We start from the raw sequence: 25,212 nt of genomic DNA, 5'->3' as shown, positions 1-25,212 counted from the left end.
CAAATAAAAGGTTTGAACAATGGAATACAAAACAGGACACGGCACTTGACGCCAAAGTAAAAAGACAAACAAAACGGACTAACACTAAACAAACGGTGCACAGACAGACACGGTGAGTACAAACAAACTTATCTTTATGATCTTCCACTATTTAGTTTCTCCTCTCTCTCTCACCCGTTCTCCTCTTCCGAACACCCAACCCTTAGTGCAAGAAACGTGCATCTATATATACTGTTGTGCTGGGATTCAATTACTAATTAATTATTCACTTGAATCCCAGCACGTGAATTAATTACGTGAAACCCCGTGTTCACATATTATATTTTAAATGCACGTGCGTGATGTGCAATCCCGTGCCTAAATACAAATATACACTTTTTAAATACACGTGAAACACAGACCCGTTTATATCCCGTGTACCAATGACTATACACCAACATTAACACACACACGCACGCAACATACAACACATAACACAAATGCACACAGGGGCGGGGCGCTTTGCCACATATACCCCCCCTTGTGCGCAGCACACATGGCCTCAACGGCCACCTCCCCCCTTAAAAACCCAGCAGTCCAGGACAAAGTCTCGGGCTGGGAAGGGAGGCTTCAGTGGGCCCATGGCTGGCCATGCTGTCAGCACCCCTGCCGGTAGTGGCACGGCCGACAGCCTGTTGGTCCCGTCCTGCAGCGAAAAAGCTGCGGGGGCAGGTGGTCCCCCGACCTCCCCCTTCTTCGTAGCCGGCAGCTCCCTCCTGTGGGGCTCCGGCCACAAGAACTCCTGCAGCGAAACTGCTGCTGGGGAAAGTGGTCTCCAGACCTCCTCCCCCTTCTTCGTGGCCGGCAGCTCCCCTTTCTGGGGCTCCGGCCACCGTACTCCCTGCGGAGGTACGGGCAGCAGAGGCAGCTCCTGCTCCTCTGCTCTGGGCGGTGGTGGAGGCAGAGGCAGCTCCAGCTCCTCTGCTCCTGGCGGTGGTGGAGGCAGAGGCAGCTCCAGCTCCTCTGCTCCTGGCGGTGGTGGAGGCAGAGGCAGCTCCAGCTCCTCTGCTCCTGGCGGTGGTGGTGGCGGAGGCAGAGGCAGCTCCTGCTCCTCTGCTCCTTGCGGTGGTGGTGGCGGAGGCAGAGGCAGCTCCTGCTCCTCTGCTCCTTGCGGTGGTGGTGGCGGAGGCAGAGGCAGCTCCTGCTCCTCTGCTCCTGGAGGTGGTGGAGGCAGAGGCAGCTCCAGCTCCTCTGCTCCTGGCGGTGCTGGCTCCCTCTGCTGTGGCGGCTGGGCATGTGCGCGCCGTGCTGCCTTCAGCAGCATAGCGAGAGGCTGCTGGGGGACACCAGCATCCTGCCCTTCTCCCCCCCAAAAATTTTCAGGGGGTTGAGCCTGTAACCCCTCCCCTTCCGGCTCTTGGGGCTGAACCAGCAGGCATTTCCCCTCTGCTGGTGGCTTGGGTCCCAGAGCTGTGGAAGCCCCGACTTGCCTCCCTTTGGGCTGTGGACGCACCGACTCCTCCCTTTTGGGCTGTGGACGCACCGACTCCTCCCTTTTGGGCTGTGGACGCACCGACTCCTCCCTTTTGGGCTGTGGACGCACCGACTCCTCCCTTTTGGGCTGTGGACGCACCGACTCCTCCCTTTTGGGCTGTGGACGTTCGGGCTCCCCCCACTCAGGCGTAGGACGTTCGGGCTCCTCCCACTCAGGCGTAGGACGTTCGGGCTCCTCCCACTCAGGCGTAGGACACTCGGGCTCCTCCCACTCAGGCGTAGGACACTCGGGCTCCTCCCGCTTGGGCTGTGGACGCTCAGGCTCCTCCCGTTTGGGCTGTGGACGCTCAGGCTCCTCCCATTTGGGCTGTGGACGCTCAGGCTCCTCCCGCTCGGGCTGTGGACGCTCAGGCTCCTCCCACTTGGGCTGTGGAGGCAAAACCAGCAGGCATTCACCCTCTGCTGGTGGGGATGGGGACAGCAGGTACTCACCCTCTGCTGGTGGAGATGGGGACAGCAGGTACTCCTCTGCTGGTGGTCCTGCTACCTGGGCTGCTGTTCCGTTGATGGTTGCCTCCAGGTAGCTGAGGACAAACTCCACACCTTCCTCCAAGGTGTTTGGGGTGTGTTCCTCCTGATATGCCTCCCATCTCTCACAGTCCATCATCCACAGAGCCCGGACGACCATGGGCAGAGACTGGGCCTCCAGCCCAGCATTCTCCAGGAACCAGCCCCGCAGTTTGATGGCGTCTTCTGCCATTGCCTCTTTTTTTTTTTTTTTTTTTTTTTTTTTTCTAAACAAAACCCCTCCTGGTCTGACGCTTGGAGGCGCGGTTATCCCACGATGACACCACGTGTCACAAAGACGGCCAGAGTGGGTGGCGTCAGACCAGACAGGAATACACAGACAGAGACGGTGGTGATGATGAGCTGAGTGCAATGGCTGCACTCAGCGTTTATTAACAAATAAAAGGTTTGAACAATGGAATACAAAACAGGACACGGCACTTGACGCCAAAGTAAAAAGACAAACAAAACGGACTAACACTAAACAAACGGTGCACAGACAGACACGGTGAGTACAAACAAACTTATCTTTATGATCTTCCACTATTTAGTTTCTCCTCTCTCTCTCACCCGTTCTCCTCTTCCGAACACCCAACCCTTAGTGCAAGAAACGTGCATCTATATATACTGTTGTGCTGGGATTCAATTACTAATTAATTATTCACTTGAATCCCAGCACGTGAATTAATTACGTGAAACCCCGTGTTCACATATTATATTTTAAATGCACGTGCGTGATGTGCAATCCCGTGCCTAAATACAAATATACACTTTTTAAATACACGTGAAACACAGACCCGTTTATATCCCGTGTACCAATGACTATACACCAACATTAACACACACACGCACGCAACATACAACACATAACACAAATGCACACAGGGGCGGGGCGCTTTGCCACAAGCACACATGGCCCCACAGCCACCTCCCCCCCCCTTTGAAAGCCATCCACCCTCCCTCAAGTCCCCTATTGTCCTACCTCTCCCATCCTTGAAGGAGGGTTAGTCCATAGTCCGGCTCCTTCCTGGCGGGACCGAGACCTGGCGACGGGACCCAGGCGTAGTGGATGGGGCGTCAGGAGCGCAGGCAGGCGAGCAGTCGGCTGCAGCCCCAGGCAGAGGTGCGAGCCCAGGCGACCATGGAGTGACGTCTGGGCAACCAGGGGGAGCAGAGCAGGAGACCAGGCAACCTCCTGTGTCTGGTGGTGCCGCGACCTGGGAGTCAGGCCCAGCGACCAGAGGTCCAGACATGCAGCCTGGGCGTCTGGGAGCCCAGGTTGAGGGAACCAACCCCCAGGCGCCGGGTACGGCACAGAGATGGTGGTTTCCTCAGCTCCTCCCCCTTCTTCGTAGCCGGCAGCTCCCCATGTGGGGTTCCGGCCACAGTACTCCCTGCTGGCAGCGACCCCAGGCAATGGCAGCAGCAGACCCTCGGGAGGTGACAGCGACAGCGGACCCTCGGGAGGCGACGGCGGCAGCGGACCCTCAGTGACCCCAGGCGAAGCAGGACCCTCAGCAACTCCAGGCGAGGCAGGACCCTCAGCAACCCCAGGCGAAGCAGGACTCTCAGCAACCCCAGGTGATGTGGAGCAACAGGCAGCCCCAGGCGATGCGGAGCAGCAGGGAGCCCCAGGCGATGCGGAGCAGCAGGCAGCCCCAGGCGATCCAGACGTGGCATCCCTGAGTGGAGCAAGGTAGGCATCCTTGGGCGGTGCAAGGCAGGCATCCCCAGGCGATGGCGAACCGACATCCCCAGGCGATGGCGGGAGGGGAGCCCCCGGCCTTGATGGTGGCAGCAGGAACTCCACTTCTCCCAATGGTGGTGGTGGAGTAGAGGTAGCTCCATCTCCTCTTGATGGCAAAGGCAGCAGGGGCTCCTCCCCTTCTGGCTGCGAAGGCGGCAGGGCCTCCTCCCCTTCTGGCTGCAACGGGGAGACCAGCAGGCATGCTCCCTCTGCTAGCAGCGGTGGTGGACGCAAAGGCATTCTTCTGGTGGGAGGGGGTAGTTAGTTGGAAAATGACACCACTCCCCGCAGCAACAATATTGTACGTCCATGCTGTGGAGGAGGGCTTCCCAGCCAACCTCCTCCTGTGGCTCTGGTTCCACCTCTTCTTCCTGAGGTGGGGAGTGGTAGTAGTCGGGCGACACGTGCCCGACCTTGCCAACTTCAAAACACCACTCCTCCCCCCTCAAGCAGATATCCACCTTGCCAGATACGCGGTAGGGCTTGCGACCAGCCCCGCTCTGCTGCTTCTGCCGCTGCTTCCTTCCCATTTTTTTTTTTTTAAAACTACAGTCCCGCTCCAAGTCTCTAGGGGGCGCCATCCCACTTCTAAAACCATATGTGACAGGGTAGCGTTGCGGGCCCAGATGGTATCGGCAGGCAAAGAGACTCAGAGGCAAGAAAACTGTGGTTGAAGTGCGGCTGCGCAGTTTAATAACAAAAATAAATAAAAAAATTGAACAAAACACTGCTCACAGAGCAAAAATAAAAGGTCAAACAAAAACAAATCTTGCAGACAATAAACAATTACAAAATAACTGACGCAAGGGCCAAAACAAAATCCCCAAAACGTAGGCTGGGCATTAGCCTGCACTACAGTTTTCCAAAATAAGCACAGCACAAACAAACACTCACCCAAAAACTCCTTCCCCCAAACAAAGCATTTTTCTCCTTTATACCATGTGGCTGGAGCCTAATTATCACCAATTACTCAATTAGCTCCAGCCACATTCTCACATGTATTTTGGCAGGGATAGGAAATTAACCCCATCCCTGCCAACCACCACCAAACCACCACAAAACAATATTATTTACAGGCAGGGCCCTGCCCTGCCACAGCAGGTTTTAAGACAACCTTTGCTTTTTGCCAATTTTAGAGTTTATTAATATGAAACAAATCGTAAGCTTTTTCCAATACTCATTATTTCAAACCAATATCTAACTTAACAAATTAATGTGTCCAACACTTTCAATTCCCATCTCTTCCTGCCAGGTTCTAATTCATTTCAGTTATATATAGAAAATGATTATTGTAAGATAAACTCCTATCTTCTGTTCATTCAAGCTTTCAAAATTCTAAAACGTATTGACAATGTTGACCCAGGGGACTTTTTCGACCTGAAAAAAGAAACAAGGACCAGGGGTCACAAATGGAGATTAGATAAAGGGGCATTCAGAACAGAAAATAGGAGGCACTGTGGCGGAGTGTCTCACCCCTTTGTTTATTATTTATTTATATTATGATTTATGTTTTATATTTCGGCGAAGCGCCGCGTACTTGTTATTGTTTTAGATTTTAAAAACCTTGTGAGGATGCGTGACTGAACAGTTACGCATCCTTATTAAACTCGTGCAGACTATGGCCGAGGGGTAATAAGATAATTAATAGCTAGTTAACCTCTCGGCCAGAATATAAAAAGCCTGCAGCTATCGGCGCAAAGGAGAGTGTCAGAGGAGAGACGTAAGGCTGAGAGATTTAGAACCAAAACAATTGCTAGACGTGCTGGCTTAAAACCAGCACGATACTTGTTTGTTTGGCCAGCGCGCCTTTTTGTTTTGTTGTTTGTTTAAATCTTTTGTTTTGTTTTGATTATTTAATAAAATAGCTGAGCGCCATAGCGCTCAGTTTCACCACCTCCATTATCTGTTTTGGTTTCTGTTACTTCCTGGTCCGAGACGTCACCACACACGCCACTCAACAACGACTCGGTCACAGGCACTTTTTTACACAGAGAATTGTGAGGGTCTGGAACCAACTCCCCAGTAATGTTGTTGAAGCTGACACCGTGGGATCCTTCATGAAGCTGCTTGATGAGATTCTGGGATCAATAAGCTACTTACAACCAAACGAGCAAGATGGGCCGAATGGCCTCCTCTCGTTTGTAAACTTTCTTATGTTCTTATGAAAGTACTTGGGGGTCGTAGTTTATGAATCTCTTAAGCCAACTAGACAGTGCGGAGAAGCTATAAAAAAGGCAAATGGAATGTTAGGTTATATAGCCAAGACAGCTGAATAAAAATCTAGAGCATTATAATTATACAATGCACCGGTATGACCACACCTAGAATATTGTGTACAGTTCTGGTCCCCATATCATAGTGGGATCACAGAACCAACTAAAAGGAAATGTGGGATTACATGAGCTCAACCCTTGAAGTCTCTCATCAAAACTTAAACTAGAAATTAAGAGTTTGGGGGTCATCTTTGATCCTGGTCTCTCATTTGAGACTCATATTAGGGAAGTTACTAAAGTATATTTTTACCATTTGAGAAATATAGCCAAATTTAGACCAATTATTTCCATATCTGATGCCGAGAGACTAATGCATGCCTTTGTTTCATCTAGAATTGATTATTGTAATGCACTTTTTTCTGGAGTCCCAAAACGTGTGGTATCCCACTTGCAGCTTGTTCAGAATACCGCCGCTAGAATTCTGACTAAAACCAGGAAAAGTGAACATATTACCCCTGTTTTGGCCTCTTTACACTGGCTCCCAGTGCAGTATAGAATAAATTTTAAGATGTTGCTGTTAACTTACAAGGCCCTGAATGGATTAGCACCTTGTTATTTGCAGGAGTTACTGACCCCGTATCTTCCAAACCGCACTCTGAGATCACAGGATGCGGGGCTGCTGGTTATTCCTAGAGTCAACAAAAGCAACACGGGAGGAGGGAGGGCTTTTTCTTGTAGAGCTCCTACATTATGGAATGCTCTGCCTTCATTTGTCAGGGAAGCTGGGACCGGTACAGATTTCAAGTCAAGATTAAAAACACACTTTTATAAAATGGCTTTCTTATCTCAGTGGGTTTTAATGTAACTTTAAAATGGCTGCTTTTGTATTATTATGTGTGTACTGTTATTTAAATCTGTATTTTAATGGTGTGACTGTGGCAGTTGTATGTGTGACATGCTATACAAATGTATTGTGGTTTGTTCTTTTTTTCTGCTATGTGCTGTACAGTGCTTTGCAATACTTTTGTATAAAAAGCGCTATATAAATGCAATAAATAAATTAGGAAGACATTGAGGCACTGGAGAGAGTACAGAGGAGAGCAACGCGATTAATTCTGGGATTGAAGGGCATGTCATATGAAGACAGACTGAAAGAGCTGAATCTGTACAGCCTAGAAAGAAGGAGAGCCAGAGGCGAATCAATAGAGGTATTTAAAATTGTCAAGGGGTTTACCAAAGTAACTGCTGGGAATTATTTTTCACAGGTCACAGAGAACAATACTAGGAGCCACAGGTGGAAGCTGAAGGGTGTATTCAGAACCGAGGGGAGAAGGAGCTTTTTCACAGAGAGGGTGGTGAATCATTGGAACAGGCTGCTGGACAGAGTTGTTGAAGCAGAGACTATCAGATCCTTCAAGAATAGACCAGATGCTGTCATGATCAATACTGTATACCCCTCCCTGTGACCACAATAAGACCTTTAGCTAGCCGCCTGGAGGAAGGGCGGTCCGTTTAGCCACGGATTCCCAGAGGTTTCATTTCCCCTAATAACTTGGTTATGGGTTTTTGTTTTTCATCTCTTCTGTGTTAACGGACCAAGCTGGCACCATAGCGAGCGAGCATAGGTGGGCCGAATGGCCTTTTATCATTTTTGAATTTCTTATGTTATTATGTTCTTAAATTCTTTCCTTTTAATTTAATTTCCCAATTAACATGACAGTTGATATTTACCATTTATTTTAACAATAGCAATAACATTTTATTTAAACAAATGGAGCACTTAAACTGCTGTCAAAGCATCAGACTATCCACAGTATGGAGTTAAAATCAAAATGTATAAACACAGACATTTTCAATTGAAAGTAAGTGGCTTTGCTGCATTTTAGGAGACAGATTCACTGCAGTGCAATGACAGCTGGTCGGTGAGTTTGGGGCTCTATAGATCATGCACACATGCAGAGATGGATTTTTCTTTTTGCAGTTTTGAAAAAAGCGCATGTTACAGCAACATTGTATTTTAAGTCTAAACTCACTAGTAATTGGCAATGCAGCTCAATTGTTTGGAATGAAATGAGGGCAACAGGCTACCATGACTTTAATACAGCTGTTAAAGTCATGGTAGCAAAAAAAAAAAAAAACATCAGCTACATCAATTTTATGGGTTTGTGTTTTCATTTTAAACATTCCCTATCCAGTTTTTTCCAGTGATTATAAGAACAAAAATAAGTACCTCCAGTAATGTAAAACAGCAAAAAGCCCTTTACATCCCATACCATACACAATTCAAGTATCCATAGTTATAAAACAATAATACATACAGGTAGTTAAAGTGAATACAAACAAAAACAATGGTAAAAAGTTCTAAAACATTACCTGCATATTTGTGTATGGTATCATATACACTGGGTACAAATTATCAAATACACTGGGTACAAATTATCATATACACTGGGTACAAATTATCATATACACTGGGTACAAATTATCATATACACTGGGTACAAACAGCCAACAGCAGTGTGGTTACAACCATTAATACATTTCCTCCTCTTTTTCTGCAGTGGTAACAGCAGCCAGCAATCATACAAAGAAAGGCTTCCAGCTACAATGATCAAAATCCACGCTGTACACTTAGTACACCTAATAAATGCTCTAGCACAGGAAAAATAGATATTAATAAATGTAGGAAAATATAAAAAGTTATGTTGTATGTAATAAAGTGTAATCAAGTGTAATAATTATTTGTGCAATTGGCTTAAAGAAACATGCTTACAAAACATTAACTAAAAAGGAAATTAGACTGAACAAGACATATTTTTTTCTCTGTGTTGTCTGAGATACGTGGTAATTATGTTTTTACAGTAAATACCATTCATGAATCACCTGATTAATATTGTCATGTTAAACACAATTACAGCCGTGATAAAGCAGATGATACGTTGCATGCATACGGACAGACATCCTGAAAGTAAGACAAGCAAACCCAGAACTTGTTTTAAACTAGTGTAGTACCAGATAGCAGTAACGCACAGGGTTAAAGAAAGTTCTTAGTTTGCTTCCCTTTCAGGATGTCTGTTACTGTTTCTCTTCCCAAGTCATCTCAGCCTTGTCTTTAGGATCACAGCATGTTACTGGCTGCACATTTTGCTTGTTTTCAGCTTTTGTTTTAATGTAGAAACACATGGGTCCCAAAAATAGATTCTGTTTTGATATTTTCTGATGTTTTAAAAGTAAAACCAAAGCCAGTTTACTGTACAGTATAAGGAAGGAATGAAATTATATGAAACAAGTTCAAGTACCCCCACAGATTTCAGGTACAGAATCATTCACACATATTATTCAGTGTGAGACCTCAGTGGCACAACATGCAGCTGCAGTGTAGAGTGCAGTAGAGTGCTTTGTGATGAGAGGAGGGGTCCATCCTTCAGATAACATACATCTGCAGTAGTATAGTAGAGTGCTTTGTGATGAGCTTGTCAGCCACACCCACAGGAGCAGGGAGAAGAGGAGGGGTCCATCCTTCAGATAACATGAAAAGCAGCAAGCCTTGTGACTTTATTGTCACTCAATACAATTTACATTTATTAAAATCATATAAAAATCATTAGTAAGAAAATAAAAAATAAATGGAACATTGACAGGATTTCTTCATCATATGGGAAACCCTGAAAAAAAAAAGATCAGTATCAGATAACATTTGTTTTAGTTTTTTTAAACAGTTGCAATGCAATTGTTATTTTTCTTATCAGCAAGTAAAAGTGAAGTGTTCTACTTGTCAGTGAGAGAGGGCGTGGGGGTTCACTTAACATACGGGAGTCCGAGCGTTTATTTGACACCTCCTCACCGGCGTTGTACCATGGATCAAAAATACCAGCAATGGTAAGTCTCTGTTCTACACTATCACTCACAGGGTTGCCCAGACTTCCCTAACTAAACTGTCAATGCACCCCTCGGGTACGTAATAAATTATTAAATAATTTGTAGCGCCTGTCTTCCTCAGCCGGGCTTGCTTGCCCCTTTTCTCGTTCCAGACACTGGCGGGCTTGTTTTATTCTGTGTACTCCAGGTTTACAAACCCAGCTCCCACTGTCATTTCTCCTAGAAGGGCAAGAGCAAAGGAACAGCAAAGAGTCATTTCTATTGGTCAATCGACCCCCCCAAGACCAGTGGCGTGCCGTGACAAAATGGACTGGGGTAGCAGAGTCGTCCCAACCTCCCCCCCCCCCTCCTTTTTTTAAGTGGCAGCTACCTGTAAGCCACAGATACCTTTCATAATTTGAAATCTGAAAGTGCCGAGTATATCCCTTTTTTAACAATCTCCAATTTTTCCGAGAAAGTTCTCCTTGAAAAAGGATTTGTAACCAAATCGACTATGATGTCTCAGTTTTCTCACGTTTTTTTTATTTTAGTGTAAAATAAAATTCGAAATAATTTTATGTTGTAAAGGTATTTGTATTTATCAATGTATATTTATAAGCAATATCGTACGAAACCCAGCTATCCTAACTGCAGTGCTAAACAAGGAATATTCATGTTTTGAGGTTGCTCACTAATGATTGGTCAGCTATCAGAGCTTTGACTTTCCCATTGGTTGCTAAAGCAGGCCCTTCAGGTGAGGCAGAGAATACCCTGGGAGATTTATGGCCCGCCTCTGCTCACTCCTGATTGGTCGCCTGTCTAAAAAAAAAAAAAGGACATTCTTCGACTCGCCTATTGGTTAAACTCACTCAAGCCCTTCAACTGAAACGGAGAATACCCTCAACTGTTTTTTTTCTAGCGTCTGGTCGTTGTTTTAGACTTATGCAGGGGAAATGCAGATCTCTTATTGGCTGATCACATCCCCTTCTGGAAACCCCTAGACTCTTAAAAAACCTCTAGTAAACCCTGTAAGTCATCTTGGATAAAGGCGTCAGACAAATGAACAAATATTAATTAGAGTAGTATGCTTCATAGTATAAGCAAGCACACTACGCAAGTGAGTGAGGCAACGTAATGTCATTTGACTGACAGTTTACTTGGCACTGTCTGGCCAGCAGAGAATACCTTGAAGGTCCTGACGGCACGCCACTGCCCAAGACCCACCTCTCGACCACTCAGAGAGAGAGACGCAACACACCCTCACCCAACCTCTGTGTCACTGCCATGATTGCAGGCAGGTCCCACAGGGCTCCTGACCACCCCCTGCAGGATAATTTATGCGCCCAATAGCCAGCACAGGTCTCCCCTATTATAGTCAGCCTTGCTTTTTTCTATCTATGATAAGAAATGTTTCCTTAACCATTGCCTTCAGGTTGCTTTGCTGAAAAGCTATTACTACCAGTTCTAGTAAAGATTGTTTTTTAACTATGTAGTAAATATATGTTTTGTTCCAATCGACCATCAGAGTCACTGCTCCTCTGTAGCATGAACTTCAAAGTTAAAACAACATTAGTCTGGTAAAAGATATATGGTTCTTAACACTAGACCAATGCAATTATTAAAGATTTAAGGCTATGTGAAAGGCTTGTGGGGAATTCACTGACACGGGTGACAGAAGTTTCTTTTGAAACACCACTGGGGTGCACTGATTTATTTTTGCCCGCAGAGGGCACTCTTGTCCATGGCCTGAATGCCGACAACAGTAATCAGGACCACAGGGTTACCAACACAGGTAGAAACAGTCACAGTACAAGTGGACATGCAAGTGCTGAAAATAATATTCCATAACTAAAGGGGAAAGCAAAAGAAAAAATAGAACACAGTAATAAACCTACAAACAAAAGGTGCTGCTCCTGGCAGTGTTCCGTAGCCGCTGCTATTCAATGCGGCTCCGGTATTATTTTTGCTTTGCTATTCCCTCGCTATAACTCTCGGGGTTGCCCAGACCTCCCCAGCTACTTCTACACGTCCCATTCAGGTATGTAATCCAATTATTTGGTAGCGGCTGTCTTACTTGCCCCTTTTCTTTCTCCAGACACTGGCGTTCTATTATGATTTATAATCTAGGGTTTGTTTTAATTTGTCAACACAGCTCCCGCTGTCCTTTCCTAAAAGGGCAAGACCAAGGAAATGGCAAAGGGTTATTTTTTGTAGGTCTAGCGACCCCCCCCCCCCCCCCAAGGCCCGCCTCCCGACCACTCAGAGAGAAGGAGAGACCACACACCCTCACTCAACCTCTCCGTGTCATTGTCGTGAGTGACAGGATCGTGCACACGTCAGATAGCCAGCACAGATCTCACCCTACTACAGGCTACTGTAATATAAGTAAGATTCACAGCGTGATTCGAGGCTCTTTTGATTGAGCTACATGTCGCCTATATATGCGTTTTGTATTTTATATTTATAAATACACATGTTCATAGATTACAATGTTTTGAGATTACTCAGGAAAGTGTGCTGTGAAATGCCTAAGAAGTACATGTACTTCTGACATCAATGCAGCTCTGTGCCCCTTCCCTGGCTGGGATCAAGTTTCACTGGCCCTGCATTTATTAGTTTTGGCTTTCTGATAGGTTAGCAATCACAATAATTAGCATTGACAGTGATACTGTACTCTCCAGCTTCAGTAACAGTGACAGTGTGTGACAGAGAAAGAATGAATCTTGGTTATAAATCTCCCTCCCGACCTGTGAGGGCGCTATGTAAAGGGAACAGAGTGCCCCGGACTGTTTGGCCTGACAATGTATTCCCAGGGTTAAAAGGAAGTTGATCATCTAAAAAGGGGGCAGAGCTTCGGTGCACTAACGTATCAACCCGGAAGGGAAACAATGTGGCAGCCACGGATTGGAGGAGTGGCTGCAATCGTTTACCAAGGGGTCATGAGTGACGGGACAAACGGGATGAAGCGATGTTATCTGTTCCTTCGTTTTGGTTAGAGAAAGAACCTGGAAGGAGCTGTGTATTGTGAAAATCGTATTGTGAGTGTTTGTTTGTTTTTGTCTCTAATTGTTTACTATTATTAGTAGTAGATGGCGAACAAACCCGGACAGCACTCCACCTGTGTCATGTGAAATAATTGTAAAAGCACCACGAGCACTACAGCACGCACCCAGGACTGGTGACCATGTTTGTGTATTGTGTTTGTAACGGGACCATGTTTATTATTTGGAACTGCAATTTCCTTGTTTAGAACAGTGCAATACACATTGCTGGGTATTGCCTGGGAAATATTATTTATAGTCACCAGACCTGGATTATAAATAAAACCACTTGCACTTGGATTACCATTGTCTGCCTTTCATTTAATCAATGCATCACTCCTGCACCTGTACACTGCAAGCCACTTTGCCACAGTCATTCAGGAAGGAGGCGGAGCCACAATACCAGAAGTCATCGCCTTTTTGCAGTAGGCAATGTGTCAGTCAAGGATTGGAGGATACGTGATTGGACTCGCCACCGAAGGAGGCGTGACTGAGGGTATTTCAGGGGAGGTGGCCGAGCGATCTGTTCCTTTGTTATGGTTGAGAGCTGAGCGCTGAAAGCCATAAAACGAAACCGTGAGTGTTTGTATTTGTTTTGTTAATCACTGTTTATATGTATTTAGTAGACGGCTAACATCCAGGAGCTGTTGCTGTTCCAGCCAGCATTAAAACCCGGATTCCAAATACTGCACGAGTCACAAAATAACTGTGTATTCACCACCAGCACTGGAGCACCGCGAGAAAGGACGTGGAGCCATGCCTGTATTCTTGTATTATTATTTCGGGACTGAAACCCGGTTTTGCTTACCTGTGTAACTACACATTACATTATTATTTAACGATGCCAAACCGTGAAAACAATTAAAGAACTAAAGGACCGTGAACACTGTTTGTTGTCATTGTTTGATCACTGCATCACCTCTACACCTGTGCACTGCAAGCCACTCATTCACACAGTGATACTCATTCTCCAGCTCCAGTAACAGTGGCAGGGATACTGTACTCTCCAGCTCCAGTAACAGTGACAGTTATACTGTACTCTCCAGCTCCAGTACCTGGTTCAGTTGCACTTGTTCCCTTTGATGAGGAAGAAGGTCCCGACAGCCACTCCCAGGAGCCCCAGAGTCAGCCCCACAGCGCAGAACGCTGTCTCTCCAACATCAGAATCTGTCTGCACATCCGGCTCTGTGTGGAGAGGGTATTCAAAGTGTATTATGATACAACCAGCAAGAAGAGACTTGCATAAGCAGGAGGGAGTCACTGTTTCCTTATAGTTTGATGAATCAATAAAAAATGTTAATGAACTGGTATTTCTAAATAATTCTGTGCACTATGGCTGGGACAAACATTCAGTTTTGTTTCAAGGATCAATATTAATTACATTTGAATAATAATTAATAATCCGTTCATTTTGGGAACTGATTTTAAAAAGCATACTGCACCACATAATGCTACCATTGTGACATATTTTCAGCCAACAAAGAAATACAAAAGGATTTAGACCCCTTATAGAACTGGGCAGAAGCTAATTAAATTTAAAAAGTAGAGGGGTTCAGAAAAATATACAGTTCCAGGTCCCCACGTGTTACTACAACTATTTATATAACATACCTGTGATTTTTCTTGTCATTGTTAACATCCTGACAACTTTTTACACTTATAACTTTATTTATTTATTTACATTTTTATAGCACTTTTATACAGGGGTATCTCAAAGCACTGTACAAAACATAGCAAAAAGAATGATACATTAAGATAAAACCATACATTAATATAAAATAATACATATACATCTACCACTGGCAGATCATAAGATAGGTTAATAATATAGAATAATAGTCTCAAATGAATAAATACATATAAATATAGGTGCCAATATAGACATATATATATACTACTAATACATATATATAGTACTAATAAAAAATGGTAAGATAAACTACAATGATGCAATAATAGCACAATAAAAGCAGCAATTAAAAGTTATATTAAAATCCATAGATCAAATTTAAAAAGGCCAAATTATAATAATACGTTTTCAATCTTGATTTAAAAACTGTTGTGGTATCTGCTTCCCTGACAAATACAGGCAGAGCATTCCAAAATATTGGTGCTCTACAGGAAAAAGCCCTGCCTCCTGTATTACTTTTGTTGACCCTAGGAACAACAAGCAGCCCCGTGAGTGCAGCTAGGATGGTATGGAATCATCAACTCCTGCTGATAAACAGGTGCTAGACCATTAAGGGCCTTATATGTTAGCAGCAAAGTCTTAAAATTAATTCTATATTCCACTGGGAGCCAATGTAAAAATGCTAAGACAGGGGTAATATGGTCACGTTTCTTGGTTTTAATCAGAATTCTAGCAGTTGTGTTCTGAATAAGCTGTAAGTAGTCAATCCTTGATGATACAAAAGCATGCAGCAGCTTCTCAGCATCAGGTGCAGGAATACTTGGCCTAAGCTTAGCAACATTTCTCAAATGATAGAATGATATTTTAGTTATTTTCCTAATACGACTCTCAAACGATAGATTAGGATCAAAGATGACCCCCAAAATTCTCATTTCTAATTTTAGTTCCATTGAGAAACTGCTAAGGTCTAACTTACATAATTCGTCATTTTTGTGTTGATGCTGTGAGCCCACAAGCATGACCTCCGAATTCAGCATTAAGAAATGATATGACATCCAATGCTTGATTTCAGCAAGGAAAACAGATAATATCACCTCAGTAGAAGGATTGTCTGGATTATGGATAAATATAACTTGGTGTCATCTGCATAACAATGGAAATTAACTCAGTGCCTGTGTACAATATTGCCTAAGGGCAGCATATATAAAGAGAATAACAGGGGACCTAGAATAGAGCCCTGCGGAACACTGCAGGTAACTTCTGACAAATCTGATTGTGTCTCCTTGATAGAGACACACTGGAACCTATTGGAAAGATATGACCTAAACCAGGATAGAACACCTCCAGCCAACCCCACTGAACCTTCAAGCTGATTTAATAGAATGGAATGATCTACGGTGTCAAAAGCAGCACTAAGATCTAGGAGAATTCAAACTGAAGGGAAGCCGGAGTCATAATTAATCAAGAGATTATTTACTACCCTACCAAGGGCCATCTATGTGCTATGTGCAGCACGAAATCCAGATTGAAATTTCTCAAGTACAGTATTACAAGCTAGAAATGTATGTAATTGGTCGGCAACAACTCTCTCTAAAACCTTGGTTAAAAATGGTAGATTGGATATTGGCCTATAGTTACTAAGTGCTTTATGATCAAGGTTGTTGTTTTTTTTTACCACCAAGATCTTAAATGCAGAGGGAACTCAACCAGAGAAACGTGCTTCATTTATAATTGTTAAGATGCTTGTATTAATGGCACAAAATACGTCTTTTAATAATTTGGTAGGAATTGGATCAAGGGAACACGTAGTAGGTCCCATATGCGTAACTAATGCCAGAAAAAGCCTCCATTGTAATTCTATCAGGTCTAGTTAGTTCAGATAAAGAAAAATGGTCTGCACTAGAAGAATTCTGAGAAATATGATCTCTAATGTCAATTATTTTATTATTAAAATAATTTAAGAAATTATTACAACTAATATTAGACCCAGTAGTGGAGGTAATGGTATTAGTAGATGGATTTATTAATTTATCTATAGACACAAAAAGAAAGCGAGGATTGTTTTTACTTGTTTCAAACAGGGTAGAGTAGTATAAGGATCTAGTTTGGGAAAAAGAATTCCTGTATTTAACCTGATGGTTTTACCAAACAAGGTAATGAACATGCAGATTGGTACCCTTCAATCTGCGTTCCAGTTTACGAGCCTCACAGTGTGCTTCTTTTGGAATGCACCCTCCAGTTTTAACTGGTGCTACAGTATCTAAAATCTTAGTCATAGAGATATTGTAGGTATTAACCATCTCATCTAAGGACTGCTTAACTGCTGATAACTTTAAATTTAAAATCTCACGGAACTTTACAGTAGTTGATTGATTAATTACCCAAGTTCTGATTGTACGATCATGGCTCATTACAGCGAAGGCTACTATAACTATGTGTGGCAGGGGAGAAGCGAACCCTGCACGTAATTAAAGGGGACAGAGCAAAGCCCTGATGATTAAATGTACTGCTTGTTAATTTTAGAACGGGATACTTTGCGTAGGTCAAAAAAAATGAGGATTTCATAAACTCTGTCACTGAACTGGTTGGGTGTTGAAGCATTGAAAATGTGGTCATTACTTTTACAATAGAACATAAGAAAGTTTACAAATGAGAGGCAGCCATTCGGCCCATCTTGCTCGTTTGGTTGTTAGTAGGTGGTTATTGATCCCAGAAACTCATCAAACAGCTTCTTGAAGGATCCCAGGATGTCAGCTTCAACAACATTACTGGGGAGTTGGTTCCAGACCCTCACAATTCTCTGTGTAAAAGAGTGCTTCCTATTTTCTGTTCTGAATGCCCCTTAATCCAATCTCCATTTGTGACCCCTGATCCTTGTTTCTTTTTTCAGGTCGAAAAAGTCCTCTGGGACTTCTATTAAATCGCTGCGGAGTCTTCTTTGTTCAAGACTGAATAGATTCAATTCTTTAAGCCTGTCTGCATACGACATGCCTTTTAAACCCAGGATAATTCTGGTCACTCTTCTTTGCACTCTTTCTAGAGCAGCAATATCCTTTTTTGTAGTGAGGTGACCAGAACTGAACACAATATTCTAGATGAGGTCTTACTAATGCATTGTAAATTAATAGTACTTTCCTTTATTTGAATTCAACACTTATTTTTTTTACAATATATCCGAGCATCTTGTTGGCCTTTTTTATAGCTTCCCCACATTGTCTAGATGAAGACATTTCTGAGTCAACATAAACTCCTAGGTCTTTTTCATAGATTCCTTCTTCAATTTCAGTATCTCCCATATGATATTTATAATGCACATTTTTATTGCCTGCGTGCAATACTTTACACTTTTCTCTATTAAATGTCATTTTCCATGTCTCTGCCCAATTCTGAATGCTGTCTAGATCATTTTGAATGACCTTTGCTGCTGCAACAGTGTTTGCCACTCCTATTTTTGTGTCTGCAAATTTAATAAGTTTGCTTACTATATCAGAATTTAAGTCATTAATGTAGATTAGGAAGAGCAGATGACCTAATACTGATCCCTGTGGTACTCCACTGGTTACCTCGCTCCAGGTTTCTCCTCTAATCAGTACTTTCTGTTTTCTACATGTTAACCACTCCCTAATCCATGTGCATGCATTTCCTTGAATCCTTACTGCGTTAAGTTTGAGAATTAATCTTTTATGCGGGACTTTATCAAAAGCTTTCTGGAAATCTAAATAAACCATGTTGTATGCTTTGCAATTATCCATTGTCGATGTTGCATCCTCCAAAAAATCAAGCAGGTTAGTTAGACACGATCTCCCTTTCCTAAAACCATGCTGACTGTCTCCCAGGATACTGTTACCATATAGGTAATTTTCCATTTTGGATCTTATTATAGTTTCCATAAGTTATTATAGTTTCTATAAGTTTCCATAAGTTTACATATAATAGAAGTCAGGCTTATTTAGTCTGTAGTTACCTGGTTCGGTTTTGTCTCCCTTTTTGTGGATCGGTATTACGTTTGCAATTTTCCAGTCTGTCTGTACAACCCCTGTGTCAAGAGACTGTTGCATGATCTTGGTTAGCGGTTTGTAAATAACTTCTTTCATTTCTTTGAGTACTATTGGGAGGACCTCATCCGGCCCAGGGGATTTGTTTATTTTAAGAGCTCCTAGTCCCTTTAACACTTCTGCCTCTGTTATGCTAAAGTTATTTAAAACTGGATAGGAACAGGTCGACATGTGGGGCATGTTGTCCGTATCCTCCTTCGTAAAAACTTGTGAAAAGTAATCATTTAATATAGTTGCTATTTTTTCTTTATCTATGATTTTGCCATTTGCATCTCTTAGACATGTTACTTCCACCTTGAATGTTCTTTTGCTGTTGTAATATTGGAAACTTTTTGGAATTGGTTTTAGACCCCTTAGCAATGTTAATTTCTATCTCTCTCTCGCTTGGCCTTTCTAACTTCCTTTTTGACTTGTGTTTGCTGTTCCAAGTACTCTTTCTGTGTACTTTGTTCTTAGTCCCTTTTCAACATTCTGTAAAATGCCTTTTTTCTCTGGATATTTTTTTTTAATTGATCTATTAAACCATTTTGTTTTATATTTAGTTTTGTCTACTTTTGGGATGGAATTGTTTTGCGCCTCTAGTACTACATTTTTGAAAAATAGCCATGCTTTTTCTGTGGATGTTTTCTCTATTTTACTCCAATCTACTTCTGTTAGTCTCTATTTCATTCCTTCATAGTTTGCTTTTCTAAAATTGTAAACCTTAGCTTTAGTCATTACTTTTTGGGTTTTAAAAATCACTTCAAATGAGACCATGTTGTGGTCTGAGTTTGTCAGTGGCTAGTTATTCTGTCTTCGTTATTTGAAAAGACTAAATCAAGGCATGCCTCCCCTCTAGTCGGTGCCTTGACAAATTGCGTTAGGAAGCAGTCATTTGTCATTTCCACCATTTCAATCTCGTCCGTCGTGCTCCCCACTGGTTTTTCCCATTTTATATGGGGTAAGTTGAAATTCCCCATTAGTATGGCTTCTCCTTTGCTACACGCATTTCTAATGTCATTGTATAACAGATTATTTTGCTTGGGTTCTGAATTTGGCTTTAAGACTATTTCTGATGTATAGCGCTACCCCTTCGCCTCTTCTGTCCTGCCTGTCTTTCCTATACAGTGTATATTATATTCGTCTCCATCCCTCTCGGATAACCAAGTTTCTGTAACACCTATCACATCGTAGTTACTTGTTAGTGCAGTAGCTTCAAGTTCTAACATTTTGTTTTTGAGACTTCTAGCATTTAGATAAATACATTTAATGGCTATCTTACCTGAGTTGTTGCCCTTGTTTTTGATGTAGTCTCCCTTCTACGATCTAACAATCCATGATGTGGTATGGAACAGAAAAGCCAGAGCACTTTATATATATATATATATATATATATATATATATATATATATATATATATATATCACTCTTCCTGCATGATTTTAGAGCAGGGGTTTTCAACCTTTCTATCAGGAGGTTTCAGCTAAAGTAACCTTTACAATTTTCGCTCACTGAATGGTACCACAGTTGCAATAAAAGGCAGAATAATCTGGTTAGCACATTTATTTTTTTCCCCTGTTTATTTTAATATATAATTTTTCACAACAGTCTGGGACTGACAAACTGCTGAGACAGAACCAAACGGTAGGCTTCATTCTTAAAACGTAATTACATGTCTTTGGATGCACAGAATTAAAAGGCAGTATTTAGGAATCTCTTTGGAAACGCCATTAATCATTATAAATAATACAAAATAGTCTACACTGTAAATGTTTATCACGTTACTATTTTTTCCCACCTCAGTATAATTGTGTGCCATTTAAAATGTTTACAGTATCAAACATTAACCTCAAGATAAAACTACAATTACTAACAATACACTTTTTATTTTATTAAAGCAAGCACAGAAATGATCCAAAAGGACTTTGTATAACTTTCTGTCTCTTTGCACTATGTGTACTTCTTTTTTTCTTTTGCAATTAAGAAATGTATCAAACACTGAAAACAACCAGCTGCTATTGCTGTTAATAAAATGTAGCCGTGGTTATAAATAAAACCAAAAACCATAAAAGTATGAGTATTGTGATGACTATTTACCGGAGCATTTATACTTCTAAAAAACACAGAAACATTGTGTTTCACTGATACAACAAGCTGAAAACAGCACAGATCATGAGTAGCACAGAGCGCTCTCCATAGGCACAATCGCCAGACGCCAGCTTCCCCTACATATCAGAGTGGAAAAACACTCAACCTAAATTACAACAAAGTTGTAAGGGTGTTAATAATGAAAAAAAAATTACAGGTATATTATTTAAACAGTTGTAGCAGCACGGGGGGGGGGGGGACAAAAACAGTATCCAAATACCAAATGGGGGGGGGGGACGGGGGGGGACTAGAACAGACACACCAAGAGAAAGACCTTGGGTGTTTGTAATAGACTCACTGCTGTCAGCAACCAGACAATGCAGGAAAGCAATCAAAAAGGCAAACAGAATGCTTGGGTATATACCCTAAAGTGTAGAGCACAAATCCAAGGAGGGTATGATGAGGTTGTACAATGCACTGGTGAGACTGCACTCGCTTGACTTGACAATAGAATTTTAGATTGAATCTGTCTCTTAACCCTTTGCGGCTCATTTTTTCAGCGCCTGACAGCTGTGCCCGGTCCAATTTATTTTCACACGCACTGTTTATTTTACACGCGGTGTTTAAAAGTATTTTTTTTCACAGTAAAACAGGTTTAAAAGGCACTGCATATAAACAGGACACTCAATACTGTATCTCCAGCCCCGCCCCACTCCTCGTTCGCTGTACTTTTCACATACCTCTTCATAGTCATGCATACCGATAAATCATCTACTGCACTTGTTTTATCACCAAAATCCTCAATAATGCGATCCAAGTCATTATTTTATTACTATAACATCTCAAAAAGCTCTTTAAATGTCCGTGATTCTTTGAGCGCTAGATGCGGAAGCAGTTATCTTGTTTGTTTATGTCCGTGTTATCTCTGTGGTGCCGGGGCGATCAGTATTGCTCAATAAGGCAATAAAGAAACAAACACAAATATTGGGCTGTCTCAGGACCTTCCAATACAGTATGTCCAGCACAGTGGTCAGTTTCAGCTGAATCCCCAAATATGGAACTATTTCAAGTCAGCTTTGTGTTTCTGTAGAGACTGTACTGCCAGGGATGATACATATCCATGAAACGTCAGAATTCCACTCTTTTAATATTACTCAATAGGTTTTATTTTTATAAATAACAGTGCATGCTATATTGTTCTCTTGCTGTCCTGTCTGCCTGCCAATCAATACTTTAGTTTGAAGCACCACTTGCACCCCTTCCATGACATCTGCTTGTGTATATTGTGTTCTGAGTTTTCTTTCGTTGTATTTTATTTTGTGTCAACTGGGAATTTAAATTCGAACATAAACTGGTGTGTTTAACGAAGTGCACCTCCATCTCCATTACCCACCCATAGTATCTACACATTCTGTACTCCTCTGTGTATTTCTTCTGTGCCACTAGTATAGGTCATACACCATTTCAAATAGAGTTGATATACAGTAATCTTTAAATTATTTACATTCTACTGCATCCCTGTTTATTTAAATTGGACATGACTTTAAACATTCAATTGCTCCTTCTCACACTCTCTGTAAAACTTTCTAAAGTATTCCTGTGATGCAGTCTTCAATTTGGATATACAAATAAGGTTAGAGGGTCTGTGACTATGCTAAGTTGTACTGGTATTAGTTTGCTTATATAAGTCATTTGTTTTATCCACTGCCAGGGGTGAAATCCCCTTGCGAAGGGGATATAGTGGAGGTGGTTGTCCGTACGCATATCACTTCAAAACTGTTCATGCAGTACATCGGGAGAACCGCTTATTCCATTGTCATAAAACTTGGTATTAACATTATGTAGCAGAAGTTATTTAGAATCAGATTCTGTGGATATAGAGGGGTGTCTATCTGTCTGTCCATCTTTGTCACACATTTTTGCATATATCTATGGAATAACGTATCAAATTGTGATTAAACATGTCAACACAAATTCTTCTATACTATTCTGCACATACTGCTGATGTGCCATGGTCTTCAACTCCTCAGTCAAGCCTGGTGGGGATGTACACTACCGGTCAAAAGTTTTAGAACACCTCCATTTTTTCAGTTTTTATTGAAATTTACGCAGTTTAATGTCTCAATGTACTCTGAAATTAAAGCATAGAACAAATAAACAATTGGAGATAAAAAAGAAATCATGGAATCGTTTTGTAGCCACCTTTTGCAGATATAACAGCCGAACACACTCGTGGCATTCTTTCTACAATGGAAATCAAATATTGTTCGGAAAGTTCTTCCCAACACTGTTGCAGAAGTTCCCACAAATGTGTTGCACTTGTAGGTTGCTTTGCTTTCACCCTTCTGTCCAGTTCATCCCAAACCAGCTCGATGGGGTTTAAGTCTGGAGACTGTACTGGCCATGCCATGATTTGAAGCCTACCGTCTTGTTCTTTTCTTCTAAGGTAGTTCTGACATAGCCTGGAGGTATGTTTTGGGTCATTATCTTGCTGTAGGATGAACCCCTGACCAACTAGGCGTATACCAGAGGGTATTGCATGGCGCTGCAAAATGCTGTGGTAGCAGTTTTGGTTCAGGGTGCCACTCACTCTGTGCAAGCCCCAGACCATCACGCTTCCTCCTCCATGTTTGACAGTTGGTGTCACACACCGAGGAACCATCCTTTCGCCTACTCGATGGTGTACAAAAACCCTGCGTGATGAACCGAAGATTTCAAATTTTGATTCATCGGTCCATAAGACCTTCTTCCAGTCTTCAGTAGTCCACTGGCGGTGCTTCATGGCCCAGGCAAGCCTCTTTTTCGTATTTTGCCATCTTAGCAATGGCTTTCTTACTGCCACTCGACCTGTCAAACCTGCAGCTCGAAGTCTTCTCTTCACAGTTGAAACTGAGACTTGCTTACTTCGACCAGTGTTAAACTGTGCTTGAAGCTGTTGTCCTGTGAGCCGCCTATCACGCAAGCTGTTGACTCTCAGAAACTTGTCTTCTGATTCTGTTGTGGCTTTGGGTCTGCCAGACCTCTTCCTGTCAGAGTTTCCTCCAGTTTCCAAGTGCCTTTTGATGGTGTAGGAAACTACTCACTGACACCTTGGCTTTCTTTGCAATTTCTCTAAAGGAAAGACCTACACTTTTAAGGGTTATAATGGTCTGTCTGTCTTCCTTTGTTAATTGCCTTTTTCTCGCCATTATGAGAGCAATATACTACTTCCTGCAGTACAATACTGTCCAAATAATGCTTAAGAGGGTGTAGTAACACAGTCTGTTCCAACACTGCTTTTATACAGACAGAGGGTTTGTAAGTAATCAGCAAAAGTTGGGACACCTGTAGGAATTGTTAGCATCAACTTTCAAGGCTTAATTGACTTCCATTGCTGCAGAACAGCTGTAAGTTGTTAACCCATTACTTGTTCCCTGAAAAAGGCCTTTTTGTATAACTCTGAAATGTACATTATTTTTCAGTTTTTGGTAACCTAAACTTTTTTTTTTAACCTCTGGCAGTTTACCGCTTACCTTTGTACCATTTCAGGTTATTCACTGGACTTGAACTGCTTAAATTTCAATAAAAAACGGAAAAATGGGGGTGTTCTAAAACTTTTGACCGGTAGTGTATGTTACAGACGCACTTGTTGTGAATCTGGTCACAAAGGGAGGCGATTGGAAGTTGAATCTAGAAACCTGAATAGGGTAAAAGATCATTCTGTGACCATTTGTTGTGATTAACAGGTTTTTCAAAATGGCAGAATCGAACGCACCTCCCCTTCACAGTGAATCTGGATACCACCATGGAATCCACGTTCTTCTATACACCTTATTCACACCAGACTCAAAACGAGCCTTGGAGTGCAGCTGCTAGCTTCCGGTCGCTGAGGTCTCCAATTGCAGTGGAGAGAAGTTATGGCGTTGCAGTGCTGCGTTACGTTTTGTGGTTCTGATTTAAGAAATAACCCAGTGCACATTGCCCATTTAGATGTTTAAACTCCAAATTCTGTATATGTACTATTTAATTATATATATATATATATATATATATATATTTTTTTTTTTTTCTGAAGAGAAATCTTAACTTTCATTTCTGTGTGAATGTACATATTCTTCATTATAGTCACACATTTGATTACATTTCAGTTATACTGTCCGGGAGCCAATTGAGCATTTCCAGTCAGTCCTAATCAATAGATAAGTAAGATGCAGAAGCTTGAGATTATGCATGGATACTAAAGGGAATGTGTCTTGTGGGATGCAATGCACAGTTTGTATTAAAAAAACATATATGACACACTGAGTGTACTAAAACAGTCTTCATTAAGCACAACTGAACCAAATTACAAAAAATATGCTTGAGTTTCACAATACTTGGTCAGAAAGGAGATCCTTAACGTTACATTAACTCCAAATAAACTGTACAGGAATAATAGAAAGAGGGACGTTTGATTCTTGTTTTTAAAATGTCTTTGCTTATCTTATTATACTTACACTTGTTCTACACACAAAACATTGAATGTGCTAATGAAACAGCGGATTAGTATACAACTGAACAGAATCTTAATAATGAACAGAAC

At 42.1% G+C, this 25,212-nt stretch overlaps 1 protein-coding gene across 1 annotated transcript in view; it reads right to left on the bottom strand.

The window, feature by feature from the left end:
• Window positions 1–7,720: 7,720 nt before the first annotated feature.
• LOC117968204 (H-2 class II histocompatibility antigen, A-Q alpha chain-like) overlaps window positions 7,721–25,212 on the bottom strand; it is a 35,663-nt gene continuing 18,171 nt past the window's right edge. The window contains exons 4-5 of the mRNA XM_059009108.1: window positions 13,955–14,084; window positions 7,721–9,665 (exon numbers count right to left, since the gene is read on the bottom strand). Coding sequence (XP_058865091.1) covers window positions 13,960–14,084 — 125 coding nt within the window. The 3' untranslated portion in view covers window positions 7,721–9,665; window positions 13,955–13,959. The remainder of the gene's footprint in view (window positions 9,666–13,954; window positions 14,085–25,212) is intronic.

This window comes from Acipenser ruthenus, chromosome 38 (assembly GCF_902713425.1).
Source record: "Acipenser ruthenus chromosome 38, fAciRut3.2 maternal haplotype, whole genome shotgun sequence".
Lineage (NCBI taxonomy): Eukaryota > Metazoa > Chordata > Actinopteri > Acipenseriformes > Acipenseridae > Acipenser > Acipenser ruthenus.
Note: the sequence above shows the minus strand (reverse complement) of the source record. Positions and strands in the feature narration are given on the sequence as shown.